This window comes from Epinephelus fuscoguttatus, linkage group LG12 (assembly GCF_011397635.1).
Source record: "Epinephelus fuscoguttatus linkage group LG12, E.fuscoguttatus.final_Chr_v1".
In the NCBI taxonomy this organism is placed as follows: domain Eukaryota; kingdom Metazoa; phylum Chordata; class Actinopteri; order Perciformes; family Serranidae; genus Epinephelus; species Epinephelus fuscoguttatus.
The window spans coordinates 22,455,788-22,478,331 of NC_064763.1; the positions used below are offsets into that span (position 1 = coordinate 22,455,788).

The 22,544-nt window shown below is 39.2% G+C and overlaps 1 protein-coding gene across 4 annotated transcripts in view; it reads right to left on the reverse strand.

Moving 5' to 3' along the window:
• ncor1 (nuclear receptor corepressor 1) overlaps positions 1-22,271 on the reverse strand; it is an 82,538-nt gene extending 60,267 nt beyond the window's left edge. For all 4 annotated transcript variants that reach the window (XM_049591442.1, XM_049591441.1, XM_049591440.1 and 1 more), the window contains exons 1-10: positions 22,150-22,271; positions 15,569-15,760; positions 13,928-14,022; positions 11,931-12,138; positions 11,450-11,629; positions 9,696-9,809; positions 6,710-6,766; positions 6,502-6,554; positions 4,968-5,034; positions 1,615-1,787 (exon numbers count right to left, since the gene is read on the reverse strand). In XM_049591442.1, the coding sequence (XP_049447399.1) occupies positions 1,615-1,787; positions 4,968-5,034; positions 6,502-6,554; positions 6,710-6,766; positions 9,696-9,809; positions 11,450-11,629; positions 11,931-12,138; positions 13,928-14,022; positions 15,569-15,679 (1,058 nt within the window). In that variant the 5' untranslated portion in view covers positions 15,680-15,760; positions 22,150-22,271. The remainder of the gene's footprint in view (positions 1-1,614; positions 1,788-4,967; positions 5,035-6,501; positions 6,555-6,709; positions 6,767-9,695; positions 9,810-11,449; positions 11,630-11,930; positions 12,139-13,927; positions 14,023-15,568; positions 15,761-22,149) is intronic.
• Positions 22,272-22,544: the final 273 nt, after the last annotated feature.

Genomic DNA, 22,544 nt, shown 5'->3' on the forward strand with positions numbered 1-22,544 from the left:
CTGAATTTATGTGCTGTGCAAAGACACTAACAGTTGCATTCTTTGTAGAGGAAATAACATTTCCAAGCCCCCATGACTTATTCACAGTTGTCTCTTTTCCAACTAAAACCAGAGTCAAATTGTTAGTATGAGCGACGGGAAACGAGTTTTGGAGCTCTGTTAATGAACAGAATGATTGAAGTGACCATTATTAACAAATAAAAGAGTCTTTCTGAGCAGTTACTAGTTATTGCTTCCTCCGTCACGGTCTGGCGGTCTGCATAAACAGCGCTGACATGCAAAGTCTTACTTGGAGGTTTCAATGAAAGCACAAAGCGTCACCAGCGCCAGGAACAACCAGACGCTGGACCCTGACCCCGTCTCCCACCCACACAAACAGCGTCTCTGCCTGAAGTAGGCCACCGCACATCACCTACTGTCCTCTATTTAGGTGATCGCTGAACAGACATCTTAAAAATGAAGGCGACGATTTGAATATCTGGGTGTGGCAACAGGTCTTGTCAGCATTATTACTGACTGCTTTTATAAGCACAGTAATATTCCACCATTATTAAATATGACGATATTCTGGATTTCATACGGGCCATGTGAACAGCATCTTCTGTTTCGATATTCTGAACTAGGCAATTTCCAAGTTACATATGTGTGATATAGCGATACTATTCAGGCTTTAAGAGCATTCTTTGGGACATGTTCACAGTGCATTCAGAATAAGTGTTTCAGTTGTACACCGCCTCTTGCCTGTTTACAGTCAGCTCTGTGAGTTATCATGGATACGTTGCACACAAACCAACTCACCAATAATTTGTGAAGCTGGGCTAGAGATGCATGCCCATAAGAAAAGCTGCCATTTCCAGTCAGAAAGAGAAGCAGACCGACTTTTAAACATCATGAAAGACTCAGACATCAAGAGGCAATTAAAATATTAAAAAGGGCGCAGCTGTAGGATGCCAAAGGGGCATTTTCAATTGTTTGGAGTATGCACAGCTGCGTGTAGAGATGAATAATAGAGGAATATTAAATTTCTTTAGCCATGTAAACAGCTTACTAGGAATATCCTCTTTCTTGGAATAAGGACAAGAACTGGAGTGTTTTGTGCAATCATAATCACTTTGCTAAAGTGACTATGATTTCAAAATGGCGGCGCAACTGATGTTCACATTGACCTCTCCTTGTAGTGGCACTGCTGTGGGCTAAAAGGAATGGCATTTTGGTTTTTTTGCGTATGAAGGCAGGGTTTCCCACACAATTAAAATCTATATGTGGCGTTGTCAGCTTGTTGTTATCTGTGTAGTCAACCCTGTTAACGTAGCTGTGCATTAGCTACCACACTAACGTTAATGTCAAGATATTGTTGTCAATGAAACACAACCCATGCGCAGCACATTATCAAAAGATAATCTGCATAAGAAAAATGCCATGGGGAGACATCCCTTAAACAAGCGACACGTCTTCAAAGAGAAAAACTGAAACAATCTGAAGTTCTCATTGCGTCCTGTTAAAAGGCGTGTAGGAAACGTGTGTGCTTCTGAACCGACCCCAGCAAAACGTACACTGTACCATAACAACTGTCTAACGTCACAATGTTAGCCACTAACAGGTAAAGACTTTTACCTCTGGAAGCGCTCCTGCTGCTCTCTCTGCTTGCGGATCTCGGGGAACTGCCTTTCGTAGTACTCCCGCGTTCTGCTCTCCTTGGCTTTGCGTCTGGGGTTGTTCTCCATTCGCTCCACCTTCTTCTCCCACGCTTCCATCAGCTGGTCGTAGCGCTGGCAGATCTTCTGTTCCTGTGTGCACAAATTGGAAAACGTCAGGAGATTCTAAAAAGGAATATACTGAATATTGGATATGATGAGAGAGTCTGTAAACCAGTGACTGTAATATGGATTAAAAGGGTTTTTGAGTTCTTCTATTGCTATGTTTCTCCAACATTGGTTACTTAAAATACAATAGATTGTGGCCAGCACACCCCTAGTTTGAAGAAGCAGGCAGGAATACCGCCACAGAAGCTAAACGGTGCACTGCTGTGGGCAGGGGCATCAACAACTTGTATTTTAGCCACCTAAGATAATTAATATCAGTTTAAGTGCGCGCTATATTTACAAGATTTTCACAGCTTTACCTTTGCCGTCAGACAGCCCTTTCCAACAGGGAACTAAATCCAATATACGGCTCTCTTTAAAGCCACCAGACTCTATTGACAAAGACTTTTTTTTTTTTTTTTACCTTGCAGAACACAGGAGTTGATGGTCTACCATTGCCTCCAACGGTCAATTTGTCAGTGTTATTGTGTGCCTTTCAGACCTGAATTGCCTTGGTGAATCCAAACAGATCGAGGCAGCAGCAGGGCAGCAACTCCACTGAGCTAAAATAACTGTTTTTGGTAAAGGAGTCTCGTGGATTTGAAAAGAGTAGAGATGGATATAAGGGCTTTAGACTAAAATTTGTTTCATTGCTGTCTCTGTCCACAGCAGTACATTGCTTAGCTTCTGTGGTGGTACTCCTGTCTGCTTCTCCAAACTGGGGCCATGCTGACTGACATCCACTGACTATGGTCAAGTGCCTCATACAACCAAACTTCAAAAGACCCAAACTATCCCTCAAAGATGCAACTTGCACAACGGTGAAGAACTCAGGTTTCCAATGGAGCAATAGATAGAGCTCAGGTTGTTGGAGGTACAGAAAAGGCAACACACTGTTCGGTCACTGAGCAGAAGAGGCAAAAGAGAATAATGGAAACACACCTATTAAAATCTCCCCATTGGGCTACCTAGCAACCGCGATGTCTTAATGATCTATAGGTGAAAGTATATCAGTGAATGTTTTATCTTTTAAAAACCCCTATCAGTAAAATCAGTGCTACAGTTCACCCTTTGAAGATAACATGGAAACAAACATGAATGCATCTACAAACGGGCTGCAGTAACCTGAAGTGGGAGCAGGGGAGTAGAGAGAGTGTGTGCTGTTCAGTTTGTTCTGGGTCTCTTTCACACTGACTAACTCAATGTCCCGACCCTTTACAAAAGCTTATTGCAATTTTGTTACAGAAGCTTACTTTTCAACTCATACATGTACTGTGAATGTAGATTCACTTACAAACGGTCTGGTAAACTGTAACTCTACAGGAGAAAGGGCAGAAATGGTTTGTTTTTTTAACAGCTAAAATTAGCACTTTAACTGCATCAAAAACTAAAAATCAAAGGAGTCAAAATGTTTAGTGAAGACATGGAAAGATTCCTGTATTGGGAGGACAATACAGCCCCGTTTCCACTCTCTGCAGTAAGGGACAAACAATCCACCTTCCTCTTGGCACGAGGCTATGTGCACTCTGCCATTGTTCAGAGTCCAAACGGTCTGTCTGACCCTGACAGAGAACAGGCAGGGAAAGGTGGGACTCGCTGAACCATTGCAATACAAAAAAGACATGGGGTGATTCAGAAATACTTAAATCACTGGTTACTGATAAGAAAGACAGAGAGACAGTTGTTTTGCCAGCGGATTTCTCAGATCTTTTCTTCAGTGTGACAGAATTTATTATCACACTGCGTATAAAAGTGCTTCTTGGGCTGTACAATACCTTCCAACAAACAGGGGAAACTAAGGCATTTCCTGTGCTGTAAATACATCAATACACTATTTCTATTAGACCACGACTGACTGGAGTAAACATTATACCTGCTTAACGACAGCACTGTCACTGTGAGCATGTTAGCATGATGACGTTAGCACTTAGCTCAGCCTCACAGAGCTACTGGCATGGCTGCAGGCTTTTATTTAGGGGTTTATTTTACACCTCACAGAGACCTGGTAATTATATATTTTTTATTTTAAAAATTATTTAAAATTAGTGTTAAATGTTCAGTGAGCTGTCTAACAACATATACATTCAACTACAGACTTGCTTTTGGAACTGAGCTTCAAGATGACAAAAGGATTCAATTAAATTGCACATATATTAGAAAAAATACATTACTGTTAATTTTCTCTCTTAACCTTTATTGTAATTTTTTACTGTAAATTGTATTTTGTTACTTTATTTTCTTTTTACTTATATTTGTTGTGTCACTATTTTAATCTCTCTATTTTTTATGTGTATTCTATTGTTATTTTACTTTTAATTTATTCATTTTTTTAATAATTACATTTTAATTCGATTTTGGTGTCACTGTTAGCTCTTTATTTTATTTCATCTTCATGTTTTTATTTCTATATTGTAAATTTTTTTCCACTGTATATTGTATTTCTATTTTACTTTTTACATTTAAGTAATTAATTATTTACTTTGGTTTTTGGTATCACCATTAACACCTTATTTAGTTTTTATGAATTTATTTATGCATTTATTTTTATTATTATTATTATTATTATTATTATTATAATAATCATTCTCATCATCATATTTACAAATTATTATTATTATTAATTGATTTATTAATTATTAATTAATTATTAATTAAATTTTATTATCACTATTACTTCTTTATTTTATTTATTCTCTGTGTATATTAGTATTTAGTCATGTATATTTACTGAAAATGACACTGCACTACTGATTCATGTATGCCCGTAAAATTTCCCTCCACAAAGTCGTGGGGAAAAAAAAGCACAAATGTTTTATTTCATACTGTGTCCTCTCTGAATGTGTGAGTTTAACACAAAAATGCAAATGTTAAAACCAGAAAAACTGCACTTGAATTTCTGCAAAGTGCCCAGAGAGTATGTAAACATCCTGTAGCTTTAAGTAAACACGGAAGATACCTCGTATCAAAAGCTTTTATGATCATAATATTTGTTTTCTACTTAATTTGTACCGGTCAGCTGAGGTCCTCATGAGGTGCAAACAGTCTGGTATGATGTGACCACTACACTGACCATGGGAACGAGTGGCTCCTCTAATGTTGTGTCCAGAGCACTCACACAAATAAGTGGAACTTCCAAAATGCTTTCCCGACAGCAGGGACACTTACCCTTTGTTTCCGAGCATGGTTCCTCCTCTTAAAAAACAAAATCAGCTTCTTCCTCATGACTTGGTTGCTGAAAGAGAACAACATTTAAATCAGTCAATTGACAGTATCACAATGTTTGTTAGCAAATACATGGTGGTATTTACCAGAAGGCATACAAAGCAGAAAAGATCCAGGCAGCACAAAGGTAAGAAATGAGCAGTGCCTTCAGGTAGCAAACGTCTACGGAAGCAGAGAATGGCCGTGCCTGCAATTATTTTTTAATGCAGTTAGAATGTGAGGAAGTTTTATGAAAAGTCAAAAATAGTGATTTGATTATATTTTAAATTTGGACCTCCCTTTTTTAATAATAAAACAGTATGGTAGAAAAACTTTTTGTTTTTTGTTTTTTTTGGTAATTGGATTCTATTAAATGTGCAACATAATGTGGTTTATACTTGGTATATCAAATGTGAAATTTCATTGCAAAAATATGGGTGTTTCTTTGCCCCTTTTGGCCACTCCAAGAAGTCGTACTGTAAAACCAAGAATAGACGAGCATCAAAATCCAAGCATCGCCTGGCTTTACTGGGTTTTGCAAAGAACGGTTCACTTGACTTCAGTATAGTTATCCCATGCCGAGTCTGTGTTAGACTTTCTAGATGTCCGTCATTTTTATGGACAGGGTTCTTAAAATTCTGTCATAATCCAAATTACCCGTCATCTTAATTTTACCATAACGTTTTCGTGTAAACACGGCATTATATAAAAAATGTTGGGTTAATTTATCACAAGAAAACAGAAGGTATTTTCTTGTGATAAATTAACTAGAGAAATCAGCCTTGTGTTTTCAAGAACCATCATAAATTTACCCGTTATCATGAGAAAACAATCTTTGTTATCTTGAGACAACTGAATTATTGTTTTGTGATCTCAAGATGACAACATTAAAATAAATTACTGCAAGCACAGCAGTCCTCGGCTTCAGTAAACTGTTCCTTTGTAAATCATAGACCATGATTTATTTCCCAACACTCCTACCAAAAAAACACCATGGTCATCATTGTTTATTTGCACTGTTGCAGGTACAGAATACTGTGAACCCTTGTGTTTACACATGATGGTGGATGTGGGGAGAGCATAGTGAGGGATCTGACCCTGAGAGTGAGACTTGCACAGCAGATTCACACAGAGGTGGTCTCTGTCCTGATAAAAGACCGAGCCAGATGGGCCGCTCTCATGGTACACACTGATAAGGGTTTTTATCCCAGACGGTCTGGCCTTCAACCCCCAACACAACCCGAATTTAAAACACACCTAATGCAGACGTCCTTTCACTTCGTTTCTCAATCACTCTCCTTGCTGTCAGTAGGGCAACTTAACTAGGTGACTCGGCAATCAGATTAGACAGATTTATCAGCTGGGTTTATCTTGCTGATGTCAGCGTTACCTCCAACACTTTCCTCAGGTGAGATCCTGTTAGTGTGGTGAGCACCATGTCTGCTGTGATGTTCTTGCACTTTTCAAATGACTCAACAGAACAAATGTAGATACTCACGTCTTGATGTTATCATGGTACACCTTTGTGTCTGATGGCTGATTGTAGAGAGGCTATGAAGGGAAAAAGCACACCAGACAGGTAGTGGATTAATCATTAACTATTAGGCAAGCAGTAATATCTAACTCGCTGCGGAGCTAAGCATGCCCTGTTCCTAAAAGCTAATGCAAGGACAAAACACATTATTATTAACCATTAAATCACGTACCAGCTCAACCTTAGGACCAAGACCTTCCAGTATTTTGTGGGCCTCTTCAGCTTTTTTCTACAAAGAACAGAGATTACATCTTAATTACAAGGTCTACAGAAAATAAAGTTCAAGTAAAAACAAAAGAAGTCACTTGGAAAAAATTGTTTTTGATAAAACATTTGTACAGCAACTAAAATTGTCCAATTTAGTTGTTGATCAAGAGTGTGATCTGTGACATATAAATAACTAAAAAGTCTACCACTAAATAAATACGGATTAAAATAATATTGTGTGATATTGTTTGATCCTTTCCTGGTGCATTTATTTGGCCCTTGAAATGTAATTTTCTGCAATTAATACATTTACATGAGCAGCTGCACCTCCCCGAAAGAAGTGACATGATATAAGAAAAAAACAAATAAAATGAAAAACATAACATGTCCCGTGACAAAATGTCTCATCTGACTATCAATATTATATGTGGGTCATACTCATATTAATATAATCTTTTCAAGACATTTTTTGTGGATACTGCATAAATTATTATTATTATTGATAATAATAATAATAATAATAATAATAATAATAATAATAATAATAATAACAACAACAACAACAACAACAATCAGGAAAATGTAACTAAAGACAGACTTAAATAATAATCAGAGTAGAGTCTTGAGTCCTGTGTAGAGAAAAAAAGATGCTTGTTTGATTATCTATAGATGCATCTAATTTGTTCTTGTAGTTCTGCAATTAATAGACTTAAATGTGAGCAGCTGCATCTGCCTGAAAGGAGCAATACATGATACAAGAAAAACAATAAGATGATAAAAGATGGAATGAAGAAAAAAACAAATAAAAAGAAAGAATGTTCTGCTGCAGCATGATAAATAGGGTTGGCTATGATAGTTTTCCTGGATTCATGAAGATTGTCAGCTTATTCAAGATCATCCAAATGATACTGAATAACTCTTGATTTTCCTTTTCGTAAGCTCAAATCTACAAACTGAGACAAACAACTGCGGCTGCCAGACTGACTGCTGTGCAGTGCTGGAGCAGCTTTACGGCCTAAAGGGTTAATGGCTGACTGAGAAGGAAGGCGTGTCTCCGCACTCTCCTACCACAACACTGTCTGACAGGCATGAACTCCGGTGACCTCTGTACACACACACTTACTCATTTCCCTATTGTTCAGCTGAAAGACAGATAATGAGGCCTGCCTCTGCGCTTGACTTTAAGTCCACTGTATTCTTAGTTATTTTTTAAAAATTCAAAAACAAACTTGGAAATATCTGACAAAACTGCACTGCTGTTAAACATAGTTACTCTCTCTAACAGAACTGCAAAACATCAAAAATGCATAAACCACAAAACATTCCTGAATATTAAATATTATTTCTGAAAATTAAAACATTCCTTTGCCAAATACTGTATTTCCACTGGGTGGGGATTCTCATGCAGAGCTGAGCCGTGAGCACCAAACATTCAAGCCACATCTCCTCATGTACACCACTTGTTATTACAAAACAGCTCCACTACAAGGGCGTTCCGCAAAACTTTTGCTTTTCCTGTACCTGCTCCACAATAAAAGCCTTAAATGGTGGGACAACTTAAATGTAAATCAGAGACAAGAGGAAATGTTCAGTTTGCATCAATAACAGCAAAACAGGAGATTCACCTGGTGGCAACTTCAAAGTTTTTCTTACTGAAAAACAGCTGATGTTAGAGCTGTGTTTGAATGGGACAGAAATTTTGTTTGATTTCTGACAAATGTTTGTTCAAAAGCTACGAATGATTCTAGCCTTTATTGAAAATGTCAGAGGACCAAGTGTAGCATCCTGAGGTGCTCCGGCAGTGGGCAGATTTGGTAAGGATGGGAAACTGAGCAGAAATTAAACCATAAAAGACTTTTCTGTCTGAGCCAGATGATTTTAGAGTTTTCATGCTTCATGAAGATCCAAACACTGTCACAACTTTGACCAGAAACAATTACATTTAATGCGTTTGTTTAATTTAATAAAACGACTGAATGAAGTTCCTTAAGTCACTACTGTAGCTTAAATTTAACAAAAAATAAATGAAAAAGGTCTGTGAATATTTTATAAAGCATGTCAAACAGATGCTCTCTGCTCTGAAATATCTTTCAGATTAAAAAAAAGATAGAAACTGTTAAGTAAGGCTAGTCTGAGTGGGCAGAAGTTCGCTACATAGATCAGCCTCTCATTGGGTGGAACGAGCCATCCGCTGAAGTCCCGCCCTACCACCTCCGGTTGTGTAGCAGTTTTCAACCGTTTTCAACACGTCCTTTACTAAATTTTGCAGTGTTTGATCTTGTGGGGATGTAGCCATTTTTCTGCCATGGTTTGCGTCCTGTAGGCGATATTTTTGTGGGTGTGTTACACCAAAACCTGTTTCCCCCCAGCAATATTTTTGCAAGTGCACCGTTGCTGTGGCACCGCCCAGAACGATTGTGATTGGTTGAAAGAAATACAAGCAGCCGGGGCATTTTTTTCTCCAATCTCAAAGTGAGAGTCAGCCCAGCCAGACCTTTCTTTTCTTGAGAAAGCTCTGGTGAGCGAGACTAAGTAAGGCTGATACTTGAAAGTACGAAGAGCCACATAAGAGTGAAACTAAACTCCAAACCACAAAGATTCAGTTAGAAGCAACAAAAGTACCGAAAGCTGAACACAGACAGAGTTAAAGACTCATGTTCAGCCATCAGGTCAGCGCAGTAAGGCATGGTTTGAGGTAGGACACTGGTACTGGTTGGCTGTGGCTGCTGTGTGGTCACCCCTTCAGTGAGGACCCAGCGGATACCCATGTGTTTTCAGCTTGGTGTGGCTCTGCACAATTTAAGCTGGTTGATAAAGAAAAGTTACCTCTTGCAGCTTTATGGACGCACAAAGATAAGAGATAAAAGAATCATTTGGAACAGAAACAAAATGACGAAATAGAACTAAGGCCTGTTGTCGGTGTGTCTTGATGTTTGCAGCAGATGACTAACCCTGTTCTCATCGTAGATGATCTGGACTATGCTGCGATGCTTGTGCTCCACTGGGGGAGGGGTCACTGGCTTTTCTGGCTCCACTGGCTTTGCTGCTTCCTCCTCCAGTTGTTGCTAAGAGACAACACCAACACAAAGCATTTTGACCAATAGCACACAAGACAAAACACACGGGAAAATACAAGGTGCCTCCTTTCTTCTATACCCAATAAAACCTTTTTTTCATGGTTTTTATCTGTATTTGTTTTCATATGGGAAAAATGGTGGAGACGAATCTACAATGTGCTGATCTGATCTGAGGGCCTATGCAGGCATTATCAGATTATTCTGTGCAGGCTTGTTCATGTACAACATTTTTGTTTTTCTACAGAACTGACAGTCTGAACTGGTGAGTGTTTGGTCGGTCAATGTTTACAAGTTAAAGGTTATGCAAACTACCAGGTTACAGAGACGAGATTAGGAGTTCCTGAAATACCTCAAACAAATAAACCCCTAAAAAAAATCCTAAAAAAAAAAAAAAATGCAGACCAAAAAGCTGAAACATACTCTCTCCCAGCAAAGCTCATCTTACATTCCTGTCTAATGAGACAGAATTCCTAAAAAAAAAAAGACAGCAGGAGAAAACTAGATTTAAAAAAACACAGGAAAATTGTCTGATGAAAAAAATAAGAAACTCGGCAGATCTGTAGAAGTATCTTATGGCCCAGGTGAATTACTTTCAAATACATCTGGTGCCAAAAAAGTGAAACCTGAAGCTCTGTGTGCTGATTGAAACTCCTCACTCGGGAAAATGAACTAGCCTGCAGGACTTTGTAGGTATGGAGGATGGAGGCTGCCAAAATCTAAATTTAATAAATGACTTAATAAATAAATTAACATACCATTAAATGTATAAAGAAATCATATTAAAATAAGTATAGGCATTAATTAATTGATGAAATGTGACGTACACTGATATTCCTGTTATTAACTTCTTCATTTATTTACCTTTGTATTAATTAACCAATTTATTTATTTTCCTGTCTTATTTTCCTTTTTAATCTATATATTGATATTTATTTTCAAATATATTTATTCTTGATTTTTTTTAAATTATTCATTTTTAAGTTTTAAATTTTTTTTTTTATTTACTGACATATTTTTTCTACTTTTTATTTCCCTAAACTTATTTAATTATGTATTATTTTCTTTATACATTTCCTAAATAATAAATAAATATATAAGTATATTTTAGATTAAATAAAACTCCAATTCGACAAATAAATAAATAAATAAATAAATAGGGGAATGAATACGAGGGCAGATAAATAAGGAAGCAAATTTAAACAGACATATCAAATTATGTCAGATTTTATCAATTAATTAATGACTACATTTATTTTTGGTACATTTAATGATATATTCATATAGTTAGAATATTCTAGCAAATGGAATTTTTGATTTTGGCAGCGTCAGTGGGAGCGTCCTCATCAACACTGAGTAGAGTCTGTTAACATTAACAGAGAAATCCTTTTAAAAGTACATTCACTGTCAATCCTGCTTTTAGTCATATTCATTATAACACTAAACATAAATTAACTACCACACATTTACAACTTCTTCTTGGTGGTTAATAATTACACATCCTTTGTTGCAGCAACAAGCCATATTTGTTTGAGTGAGCAACATCGCCACTGGTGCCAAGTTTTTTTTATAACATCCATTGTGTTTGACGCATGTTCCGAGACAAAGGTTTCACTAAGTAGATAACCAACCTGCTTTTTCTTCAGCTTGAAAATCTGCTGCTCCACTTTAGCGATCTCTCGGTCCACACGGTCCATACTCTGGATCAGCTCCTCCTTGGACAGTTTGGAAGGAGAAGTGTCCTGCTCGTCACCCATATGAAGTGTAGGTCCTCCCGGGGACGGGGACTCTTTGACAGTGAACTGAGACTCCTGGCAAAAACAAAGGTTCAGTGAGCTTGTGAAGAACTACAGTTCAGGATGTGTATAAAACCGAATGATTCTATCCGGTCCCTGCAGGCATATTCGCAAAACGGAACCAGTGAAGCAGTGTCTGAAAAGATCCTACGTTTTGGTGGGGACTGTGTCTACGTCTTAAAGTAGCATACACAAACACAGTGACATTTTAAACCACAGACAGAAGTCAGAAATGTATCACTTGAGTGGGGACAAAAACACAACAGATACCAAATGTGACTTCTTAGTTTTGCAGAGGAAGAGGAGCAGGGCCCACCTTTTTGACATCCACACTGGCTCGTAGACTGTCCTGTACTGTGTGGGTCATAGGCAGGACGATACCCCCAGCAGTGGGAGGTGTGCGGGTGATGTGGGCCTCTTGCACAGTCTCCATGCGAGGGCGTTTAGCCTCCAAGGCATCATGCTCAGACTGGGATGTGATGGAGTGAAACTGCTGTTCGTAACCATGGCGTCTCTCTGGAGGCCTGAGGAACAGAAGTCAACAAGAAATTTACAGACCTGCCAGAGGCTACATCTGGTTGTCTGGATGTATGACTCCAAAGCTGTAATCAGGGGACGTTCATGGCATCCCTAAGGAACGCAAAAGGAAAAAATACACCACAGTTCCTTTCACACATGCACTGCAACCCTGAATTTATCTTGATATTACCCAGAGAAGCTGTGTGTGAGAACTCAAATGTCTGAATCAACTGGACCGGACGTTAACAGATTTTATCCTACCAGTTCTCCAGTACTAAGTCTGTGTAATGTCCAAATGAGCCCATGAATACAGCAGATCATTATCTGGAGAATTCACAGCGAGCAACCGGGGGGGGGGTTGATGAAATTTCTATCATGCGGCTAGTGCAAAACTGGAAGAATATCCGTGGGTGAAGAGGAAGGTCATTTACACTAAGACGCCAACAAATGTCTGACTGAAAAGATGACGAGATTTAAGAACTTCTGTCAGTAAGGGACGCAGCCAAAACATTAAGATAAATTAAAGTAACATCAAGAGACTCAGGTGTTCCACAGCGTACTTTCTGCGTCATATCCTGTAGCACCTCGCCTAAACCCAGCAGAGTAGTTCCACTAGGTGAGAACGCCTCTGAGCCTGTGTACACTCGTTGTTAACATGCGTCTTGGGCGATTAAATCACAAGTGGACAGCTCCAAGTCTATCAGATCGCACCTGACACTTGAATGCATCTCAAGTGACCACTTATGATAGGATCTCACTTTCCCACCTGATGTCCACATAAACACGTACATTATTTCCGTTTGCAAAGGCCAAAGAAATTGTTATTGTTAACTGGTGGAATAGTGGGAGTCCGCCCACATACATACAGTGACAGCGCTAATTGTTAGCATCACACAGCTGTTACCAAAGGGGCCGTACACATGCCGCATCTTTAACTGGCAGGAAAATGCAATGTCAGGTGCTGGGCGCTACCCTTGTTCTTTTTTTGAGCCAGCTTTCAAGAGCGCAGCAGTAGGTTGCGTCTGAAGTTGCTAGTTTGTGGGACAGATCAAAAGCTCTGGCACCAAAATGACCAACTTTTCCATATCTTAAACAGACTGATATTTACGGAAGAAGGGAAAGATATCTGTCAGCTGAGATTGGTTGGTCGTCGTCACGTGACACGGGGTGTGCGCTGCCGTGTTCCAAATGTTGAACTCTGTTTATCTTAGGGCACAGCCGGTGCACCCTGAAAAAAGCGCTCAGGAACGCGTGTGCGCCACAACGGCATAGCTCTGGCTTTTGAGCGGTCATACCACTCGTCTACATTGAAAACAATGCATTTGAGGGCGCAAATAAGGGGTCATGTGTAACAGCTGTTAACAGGGTTTTTGACAGAGTTGACCTGTTTCGGCAGTGAATTTGACGGGACCGTTTAAAAGCTGCAGCTACATTAGCTCGTGCTAACTGAGTAGACTTTGAGCTGACTGTTTGCCGGGAAGAGGCAGCTCCAGAGATGATCCTTCAGTGCAACATCTACTGGTGGGGAGTTGATAAGCAAGGACATCATCTGATCAGGCGAACCTTCATTGTGGCCCAGGATGCATGAGCGTAAAGAATGTGGCCATGTGCGGACCAGACCACCTCTTTATGTGGTCTGAGCAACCAGATCTCAAGACGCATATCAATACTGGGTGCAAACAAGGCCAAAGACACTGACAATCTCCTGTTGTATGCTACACGTGTAAAGGGGGCAATGAGAACCCTGCTTACAATACAGACCCTCATATCACAGAGTTTAAAGTAAAGCCTTACCTTTCAGCTCCAGGGTGGAATTCAGAGAGTAAAGATGGTCTTCTCCGACCCTGTGGATCTTGCATGTGAGTCCGATAGTCTGGGACGGTGAAATCCTGAAGGCAAGAGGTACAATAAAAACAACTTTATATTAAGCAATCTGATCAAGGTCACAACAGCATGAAGGGAGGGGGGGGGGGTGATTTTGGGTGTAAAGCAATGTACAGATCTACTGACCAGAGATGAAAAGACAAGTTATGAGTTCCCGCAAAGCCACAACAAAGCACTTCACAGATGCAGCAACCAAACCATATTTACAGAGAGGCAAAGTCCTGTCTACACTGGGAGACACATCCAGCTTATGCAACAGATGCACTTTAGTTTTAATCGATACAGCCGTATACACTGGCTGCTTCATTCAGGATTTACACACGTAACTGTGACCTGGAGCATCATTTTTGCACTTTTCCTTTCCAACTTGCACAAGTAACTCCACTGTGTACTAGGCTCAGAGCGCTGTTATAAGCTGTCTGAGTGGCGTCCTGGTGGCCTCAGAAATTAAGGCACTCTCTCATCATTTAATTGCAACGTCCCCAGTTCAAGTCTGGACAGGGACCTTTGTTGCATGTCACCCCCATCTCACCCTCCTCATTTCCTGTAGGCCCTCTGCTGTACTCAATCTAATAAAGGCAAAGTTCCTAAATGAACTCTATGGGCATTTTTACCACTCAACCAGTGCTGCTCTGAGTATACAACACAGACACGATGTCAGCATTCGGAGGTCTCTAGAAAGATATTAAAAACAAATTAACAGTGCTGATCCCCCCTCTTTTAAAATAACAAGGTTCACACATTTATCAGTAGAGAAGGAGATGTCTATGTTACTCAGAATAAGAACAGAATACCACAATATCACATCTGAGCTCACAAGAAAGATGAAATAAATAAAACATATGTAACAGTGCACTGCAGGACTAGACTTCGCCCCTCTTCACACATCTCATCAGTCAGTGCACAAAGATATAACTGAAACCAGCAGCACTACTTCTATGTGGCAAACTTAAATTAATTTTATTGATGTGAAGAAAATATATTTCTAATTCTCCAAAGCTTTTATCAAAAAGTTATTAGGTAAAGAACGCGTGAATGTTATCAGCACAGTGTGACCGAACACACCTGGACAAGCAAATGCAGTTACAGGAAACATTTCATAACTCCAGTTTTGTCCCAGATTTAAGCAAACAATCCAAATGCCCAGAAATGTACCTTTGACAGATTTCTGTGAAAGGAAGCTTCTGAGAAGTGTGTCATCCAAAATGGCTGACAAACATTCAATACAGTCTAAGGAACACATAACTGGAAAGTGAGCCGCAGTTAAACACTATACATGCCCCACAATTGTGACAGTCTAAACAGTTAAATAGTTTGGATACCCTAGCTTCTCAAATCAAACCCAGCAATCAACAGCAAAAAAATCAAATAATTCAGATTTCAGAATCTATAAAGCTGTTTGTCTCTTACTCATAGAGGTGGATTTACATCTAGTGCCTCAGAATAAAGTCAACATGTGGGACCTTACAATGTTGAGAGTGTGTGCTCAATTATGATAAAGACAAACACAGCTGTTAGCTCAATTACAACAATGCAGAGGGAAGGTTTTACCTGTTGGTGGCGTGAGCCGGTGAAGGTGTACTGGACAGAATGGGGTGGGTACCGACTCTGCTCGCTGCTGTAGCTCCCCTGGCTGGGGGGGTAGCCCGAGCTACTGGACATCCTGGCTCAGTGCTAGCCGGCTGCTGCTGCTGCTGCTGCTTCAGAGGTTTTAGCTAGACCATGTTTGGAGACACAAACCACCTGCACCAGGACAGAAACATAAAGTTTAGTTTCTGAAAGCCACACTGAAGCCTATTAAATATTTTTCTGCATGAGAGACCTGGTACTGCTGCAGCATCAGACAGAGAGCGTAGAACAGGAAATGAGTTATAATGTGAGGTCTACTGAGCACTGAGTGTACTGTCAAGTTATGCAAGCCTGACACCAAACAACTTTTTCAAGCAATTCCGCTGTCACAAACAAATTTCCAATGTTGGAATAAAATCACAAGTGTTTTGCTAGCTCTCATGGCCTCGATTGTTTGGTGTATGGTGGTCACAAAACTCAGTCTCTTTCTCGTCTCAACGTTGCAATATAATTGAACATGTTCAATATAATCGTACGTTTTTGGTCTTGGCTTATGCAAATACTAATGTAAAGACTGTCAACAACCAATGGCTGCATTATCTGCAGCACCAAACAGGAAGCCGCAAAAACGGATAGACAGTAAACATGGTGGAGACTCCAGGGAGGTGAAAGAATGTGAACAAGTCTCGGTTCTCACAGACCGTGAAAAAGGAGGAGAAACTGGTGGAGTTATGAAGTGTGCCAGAGTCTTTGTTTAATTCATAAAGTATCTGACCCAGCAACTAGCACTTATTAAGTGAGAAATCTTAATTTTTGAGACGATTCGCCTCTCATTCCCAATAAAACAGCGCAGCTAACCAACAAAGGCTGGCAGCAAGTAGAGGCAATGAAATCCAAAAAGTAAAGTTTGTACACAAATACAGTTTATCTCTATGGATTGTTTTAATGCCAAATTGACAAGATGCAACGCCTTTTATCATGTGTTTCTAGATATTTGTGTTTTTTCAGGCACATAAGAAATTGTTAATGTCATATTTCTTAAAGGGAGTGGTTGTAGTCTTCTAAGTACTGACCCTGCAAGATGCCAAGTCTTTACAAAATCTTACAATGTGTGACTAAAACCTTACATTGTCTCTAGATGTGAGAGGATGTTAGACCTAAGTCTTTTCAAAGTCTTCAGGTGTACTGTAGGCATTAGTCTGCACCAAAAATACTAAGCACAACAGAAGAGAGCACCACAAGTCATAGTGATCGTATGTTGGTTTAAACACTGATCTTATTTGACCAAAAAAGTCAAACCAGTCCCACATCACATTTCTCAATTATTTCTATTTCAATGCAGGTGAGTTTAGGCCTACAGCCCTGCTGAAAATATCACATCACTCTTCACTCTCACCGTACCCTGAAAGGGCGCTAACCTCAGTCAAGGCTTTTAAACCAAAAGTGCAAGGATGATCTTGGAACAACTGGTACTTAAAAAAAACTTTGGGTTGTGCAGCTGCAGCTCTGGAAAACACCAAAACAGTACTCCTGTGGGTGGAAAGAACAGCAGCCTGTTCTTAAATTTGTTATCAGCCTGGATTTTTTGTTCTTTACAGCTGTCTGAATATCATGTGGAGCGGCTGTGATATTATAATAAGCTTCAACTAGCAAAATTGCAGACGTATTCAGAGTTGGCCACACTATCAGAGACAAAACTTTTAAAATTCCCTCCATCAATTGAACATTCACAACCTAATCGTGTCTTAATCATGCTATGACTGCCAGAAGTGGGTGCTGTTGGAAAAACCTGTTGACAACGAACATTTTGCAGATACAATCAGTATAAACATATCAGCAAAAACATTGCCAGTAAGCATTTTCCAGATGTACTGAAATAATCACCATATGTTAAGAGACATTTAGCTGAATTTCAACCAGCTCTGTATCACAACAATGTGCGCAAAATGAGTAAATGAACTGTGGTTAACTTCCCGCCTAGATCTCCCTGCTCATTTGCCAGCATTTCCTGTCATCTGGCCGATTTTCGCTGGCTCTACAGCTGTTACTCACGCTACAGATTGTGCTTCCTCATTTTTTGGTTGCCCGTCGCCACTACGGACACAAAGAGTTGAGAAGAAGATCGAGAGAGAGCCAAACTACGCAGTGCTGATCAAATATACACTAGGATTCTTTTACTGCATTGCATATTTCTCAACTAAAATGCTTCTGGAAACATATTTTAGTGCACTGTTTGGCTGTAATACGAGAGCTTATGAACAGGAAGTGGTAAGCTCGAGTGGTATGACTAAGCAGTGACTGCATTGTTTATAGAGTGATGCAGCAATGATTCCTAAAACCTGGACATGAGTTTGGATTTTTGCACTCCCGTTTCACTTGTCTCAAAGTCACTGGGATTTTTAAATACAATTTTGGTTAGATGCCAGAAACGAGTTTAGAAGTTAACACAAGATTAAGATACTTTCACGTTTTCTTCTACGTGATAAAATACATTAATAAATACCCCACTTGAGAATTTTGAAGCTCTTATTCGTCTTAAAAATGGTGTTTGATAACAAATAGCTAAATGAGACTTAAGCGTGTCATCACGCTGAGGACGGCTTTACAGCCTTGATACGGCAGCAACCTTAAGTCATGTGACTGTCATGTAGTTTGTTTGTAGTCTAACGCTAGCTTTTTAGTTCTGCCGATTGCATTTAGGCTTCTATAATCATGAAAGTCATGTTCATTTGTAAAGATTATCTTGTTGCACAAAGCATACAACATAAATGTTTGTTTGTCAGTGACTTTATTTTCTGCAATAATCCAAAATCCAATGGAAAACCCTCCAGGCTTTTTGACAAGGAAACCAGGGCAACGGCAACGTTCATGTCAGCCTACAGAAGAACGTCATCCCTGCTCTACCTTTTGAGCAAAAGCAAATGCCACAGCCCTCTTTCTCTGTTTTCTCTGGTCATGTAGCACCAATTTCGAACTGCACAGACGGGCCTGTTTTATAAAACCACCATCTTTCCAGCAGTGACATACTTCTTAGTAACAAACCATTTAGGCAACACTTACTCAAAAACATTTGTAAATAAATGTAATTCTTATGAGGAAAAAAAAGCCTTACAAAAAGAAAATTGTATTGTAGGCTGTGAAAGAATCATCTACCATTTGTATTTGAAATTACAGATTTAGTTAAATACTGAATACAATTTATTTTCATAATTAGGAGTAAAATGTCTACATATGATCTGAAAATACAATAAAATAAAATTAATGGAAACAATAAACAAACAACCTGTCCAAATGTTTACACATGAATCTATGCTCAAATCTAAAAGTAGTTTAGCCTGAGCCAGCTCTGTTCTTTATTTTTAAGTTGCTGCGGTGTGACAAGCAACAAATATTTTTTCTTGAGCCTTCCTGAGTGACTTGGGGAAAATGCATGACCCTCCCTCCACCATTTAATTTTTTAAAATTAACATAAATTAAAAAATTAAAAAAATGTCATCATTGTGTAAATGACAAATAATTCAATCTTACTGTAAATTTGAACACATTTTACATATGAAGCGTGACAGCAAATTAGCAGCCAGACTGACTTTTATTATAACTAATTGGCCACACAATTTCATCTCTTGTACAAATAATCTGTTGTTTATTAAAGGGATTAGCAGGGTGTGTCATGTCATAGTTAACATATTTTTTAGATGAGAAAACTCCTCAGATTTTAATTAAGTTCTGCTGTACAGCTGTGGTAAAAAGGTGCAGTCTCAAACCTTATACGTCATGCCATCCAGTCAGATGAACAGTGATCATGGTTTCAGCTTTCCACTCATGTTGCCATTACTTCTGAACAACATCCCATTGTTATCTGATATAATTTTATCCAAGATAAACCCATCAATCCTCCACTTGCATTTAAGCAAATTAGCTGGATGGAAATGATCAAGTTTATTTTTAGCTGCTTAAAGTCACGTTGGCCTGGATCAGTTCAGCAATATCTGAAGAATAAGACACAGCAAGGAAGCACTGTCACCCAGTACATTTCAGTTGAACAAACGCATAGATTTTGTATTTGGTCTGATTATTTTTTGGGCAACGTGCTACCAAACACACACAGGACAAGTTTCTGCGTCACTGGATTTTTTTTTTTTTCCTCACAGGGATCCAACGTATGAATCTGTGTTCTGCTGGCTCCAGCATTTTTATTCTAGGTCTGCAAGATTTATAGCATGGCCACCATGCCAAAACATTATGATGCTAACTTCAGGGATGGAAAAGCTACAACCATTGCCACCATAAGCAGGGTGGGAAGCTGTTATTTTATTACAATCCACAGGCCACACAGTTTGGTGGATCCCATAATTCGAAATCCACTTTCAGTTTTAGAAATGATACTAAAAATATCATCAGCGTCTTGACGCAGTGACTTGTAAAAAAAAAAAGCCGCATTGAATGCAGCTGGTGGATGGTTTGTTTTTATACAATAAACTGTAGAGCGCTATTTTCCCCATTAAAATGACATAACTTTGTATTATATAGTAGCATAGGTTGTAGCATGTCCTATGCTTTCTGCACAAAGCTAACACCAAACAGGACAGGAATCCAGTTCTTAAATGTATGTGAGATGAAGTTTCATTGCCAGCAGCACCGTTTGGCTTTAGTCCAAGACAGAGCAAATCCTCTCAAAGCAAATTGTCAAATAAGAGACAGACATACTGTACATGTCAATATGTGAGGAGCAATTAAACAACAAAAGAGAAACTCTGAAAGAGAGCACCCAGCAGCACTGCAGCTGCCTCAAAATATTACAGCCCTGTTTTATGCTTCACTTTTACTGTTCTGTTTTTCTAAACTTGATTAAATTCACTCACCTCATTTTCTCTGGCCTGAGAATACCAAAAAAAGGCAAATGCCACTGAAAACACTATTGATAACATTACTTAAATGAGATAAGATCCCTGTTTAAAAAACTAGGAACTTGTGTTGTACCCTGAGGTGATGACCAAATATTTACCAGTATGGCGGACAATCAGTGAAACAGGAAACAACAATTGTTGCACTGATGCTGCGCAGGAGGATTTTGTCAAACGTCAACTTCAGTCTGGCTCCTTTACAAACACATTATATGAAGAAAAAGAAGAGGAAGCCACCTCCGTGTCCCATCCAGTCACTGAATCTTTTAAGTATACAGAGCAACCGAACAAGAAGGATAGCATTAAGATGCTTCCCATCAGAATCAGCTGTTGCAGTCCTGGTCAGTGATCTGACTGTTCATAACCTGTTTCTTAGTTTTTATTACTGCTTTTGTAATAATGCTCACAGAAATCTATGATGGGAATCATGTAATGGGCCTTTTCAAAATACAGATACAGATGGATCCCTGTCTCGCCTCTTTTGGCGTGTATATCATAGAAATTGTGGCTACAGTACATTTACTAATCTGTCATTTTAATTTCAACAACTGGAGTGGTTTAAGTCCATGATTCCCAACAAGGGGGTCATTTTTTTCTAATTGCCAGGGGATACTTTAAAAATTAAGTAGCTAATTTGCAACTAATTGTGGTAGAAAAAAAATAGAGACTGGGTGAATTAAAACAAATATGATTTTAAACACTGCAGTGATGCTGCTATAGTACTTACTTTTTCACACAACAATAAACTACAATAGGATCTCCAACCTGAGTAGGCTGCAACTCCTGAAATCCACATGCTAAGATTAAGTGTATAAAAACTAGTCAAAAAGTAAGCAATAAGTCCAAATAGAGCTGAAGTGTTGGGGAAATTGTCAGCTTCTGCCATTTTAAGTGGTAGTAGTGCAAATGTAAACTTGACCAACACTGAAAACAAAAACAAACACAAGCAAATCCTGAGTTAATGAAAAGAAATGGTATTTAAAACCCCTTTTAAATGGACACATTTAGGACATGACAAGTGGTGCTGATGAGGGATCACTGCTCATCTAATGAGCTGTGGGGGTGAGACAGGCACCAAAAAAGGTCGGGAAACACCAGGTTAAGTCATCTGTGGAGTAGATGCATGTAGTTTTGGGTTATAAAAACTGCCTAGCCGTTAGCTTCCGTTGTTTCACAGTGAAGTTCTAGGTACAGTTAATTTTAGAAAGCATTTGCCATGGTCTCTGATGATTTCCATGCAAACCAAGCAGCCTCGATAACCCCTACTGCCTCATACATTACCCAGCAGTGAGAAATGTTGCTGCTGTGTGTTGTTATTGTTGTCTTTTAACATCATACTGTCATATAAACGCAATTGGATTTGTATCTTATCTTGGGGGATGGGTCTATTTCCACAACAGAGCGCTCTTTCCCGGAAATGCACCAAAAAAACCCCACAATAATACACTTGTGCTCAAAAGTAAACGCTACTTTAGCGCTTCAGTGCAGAAACACAACGTTTAAGATGTTGTTGTTGTCGCTAGCTAGCCTGTATTTCACCTTTGAATCCTCAACCACGTCGCCATCTTGCAAGGCAGATTTTCAGCGTAGACCGGGGGCGCTTAAATTGCGTGCTAATTAGACATGTTGCTCTGCTGCGTGTTAGCGATTTGTACTCACCTCATGTTTAGAAAATATACCGATGGCAGAGAAACGTATCCCTGGGCAGAAATATGTGTCAATTGTTGATTGTAAATCCGCGGGTTGTGGGCTGTGGACAACTGGGCAGACTGAAGGCTGCGCCGCATTTGTCGGTCGATGTCCTGACAGGGTAAAGGAAATTGTCCCCGCTCAGTTGAATCCTCGTGGTACTACTGGCATACCGCAACACATTTATATGAACATTAAAACTATAATATACAGATATAAAAATTGAGTGGACTTTTGTGTCTCCCCTTTTGATAAACAATTAACATGTCTGTTTTTATACTTTTATATACCTGTAAGGATAATGCAGTGCCACAGCTAAATCGTTCCCCTTGAACACAGTAACGTTCCTGGTGTTTTACATTTTC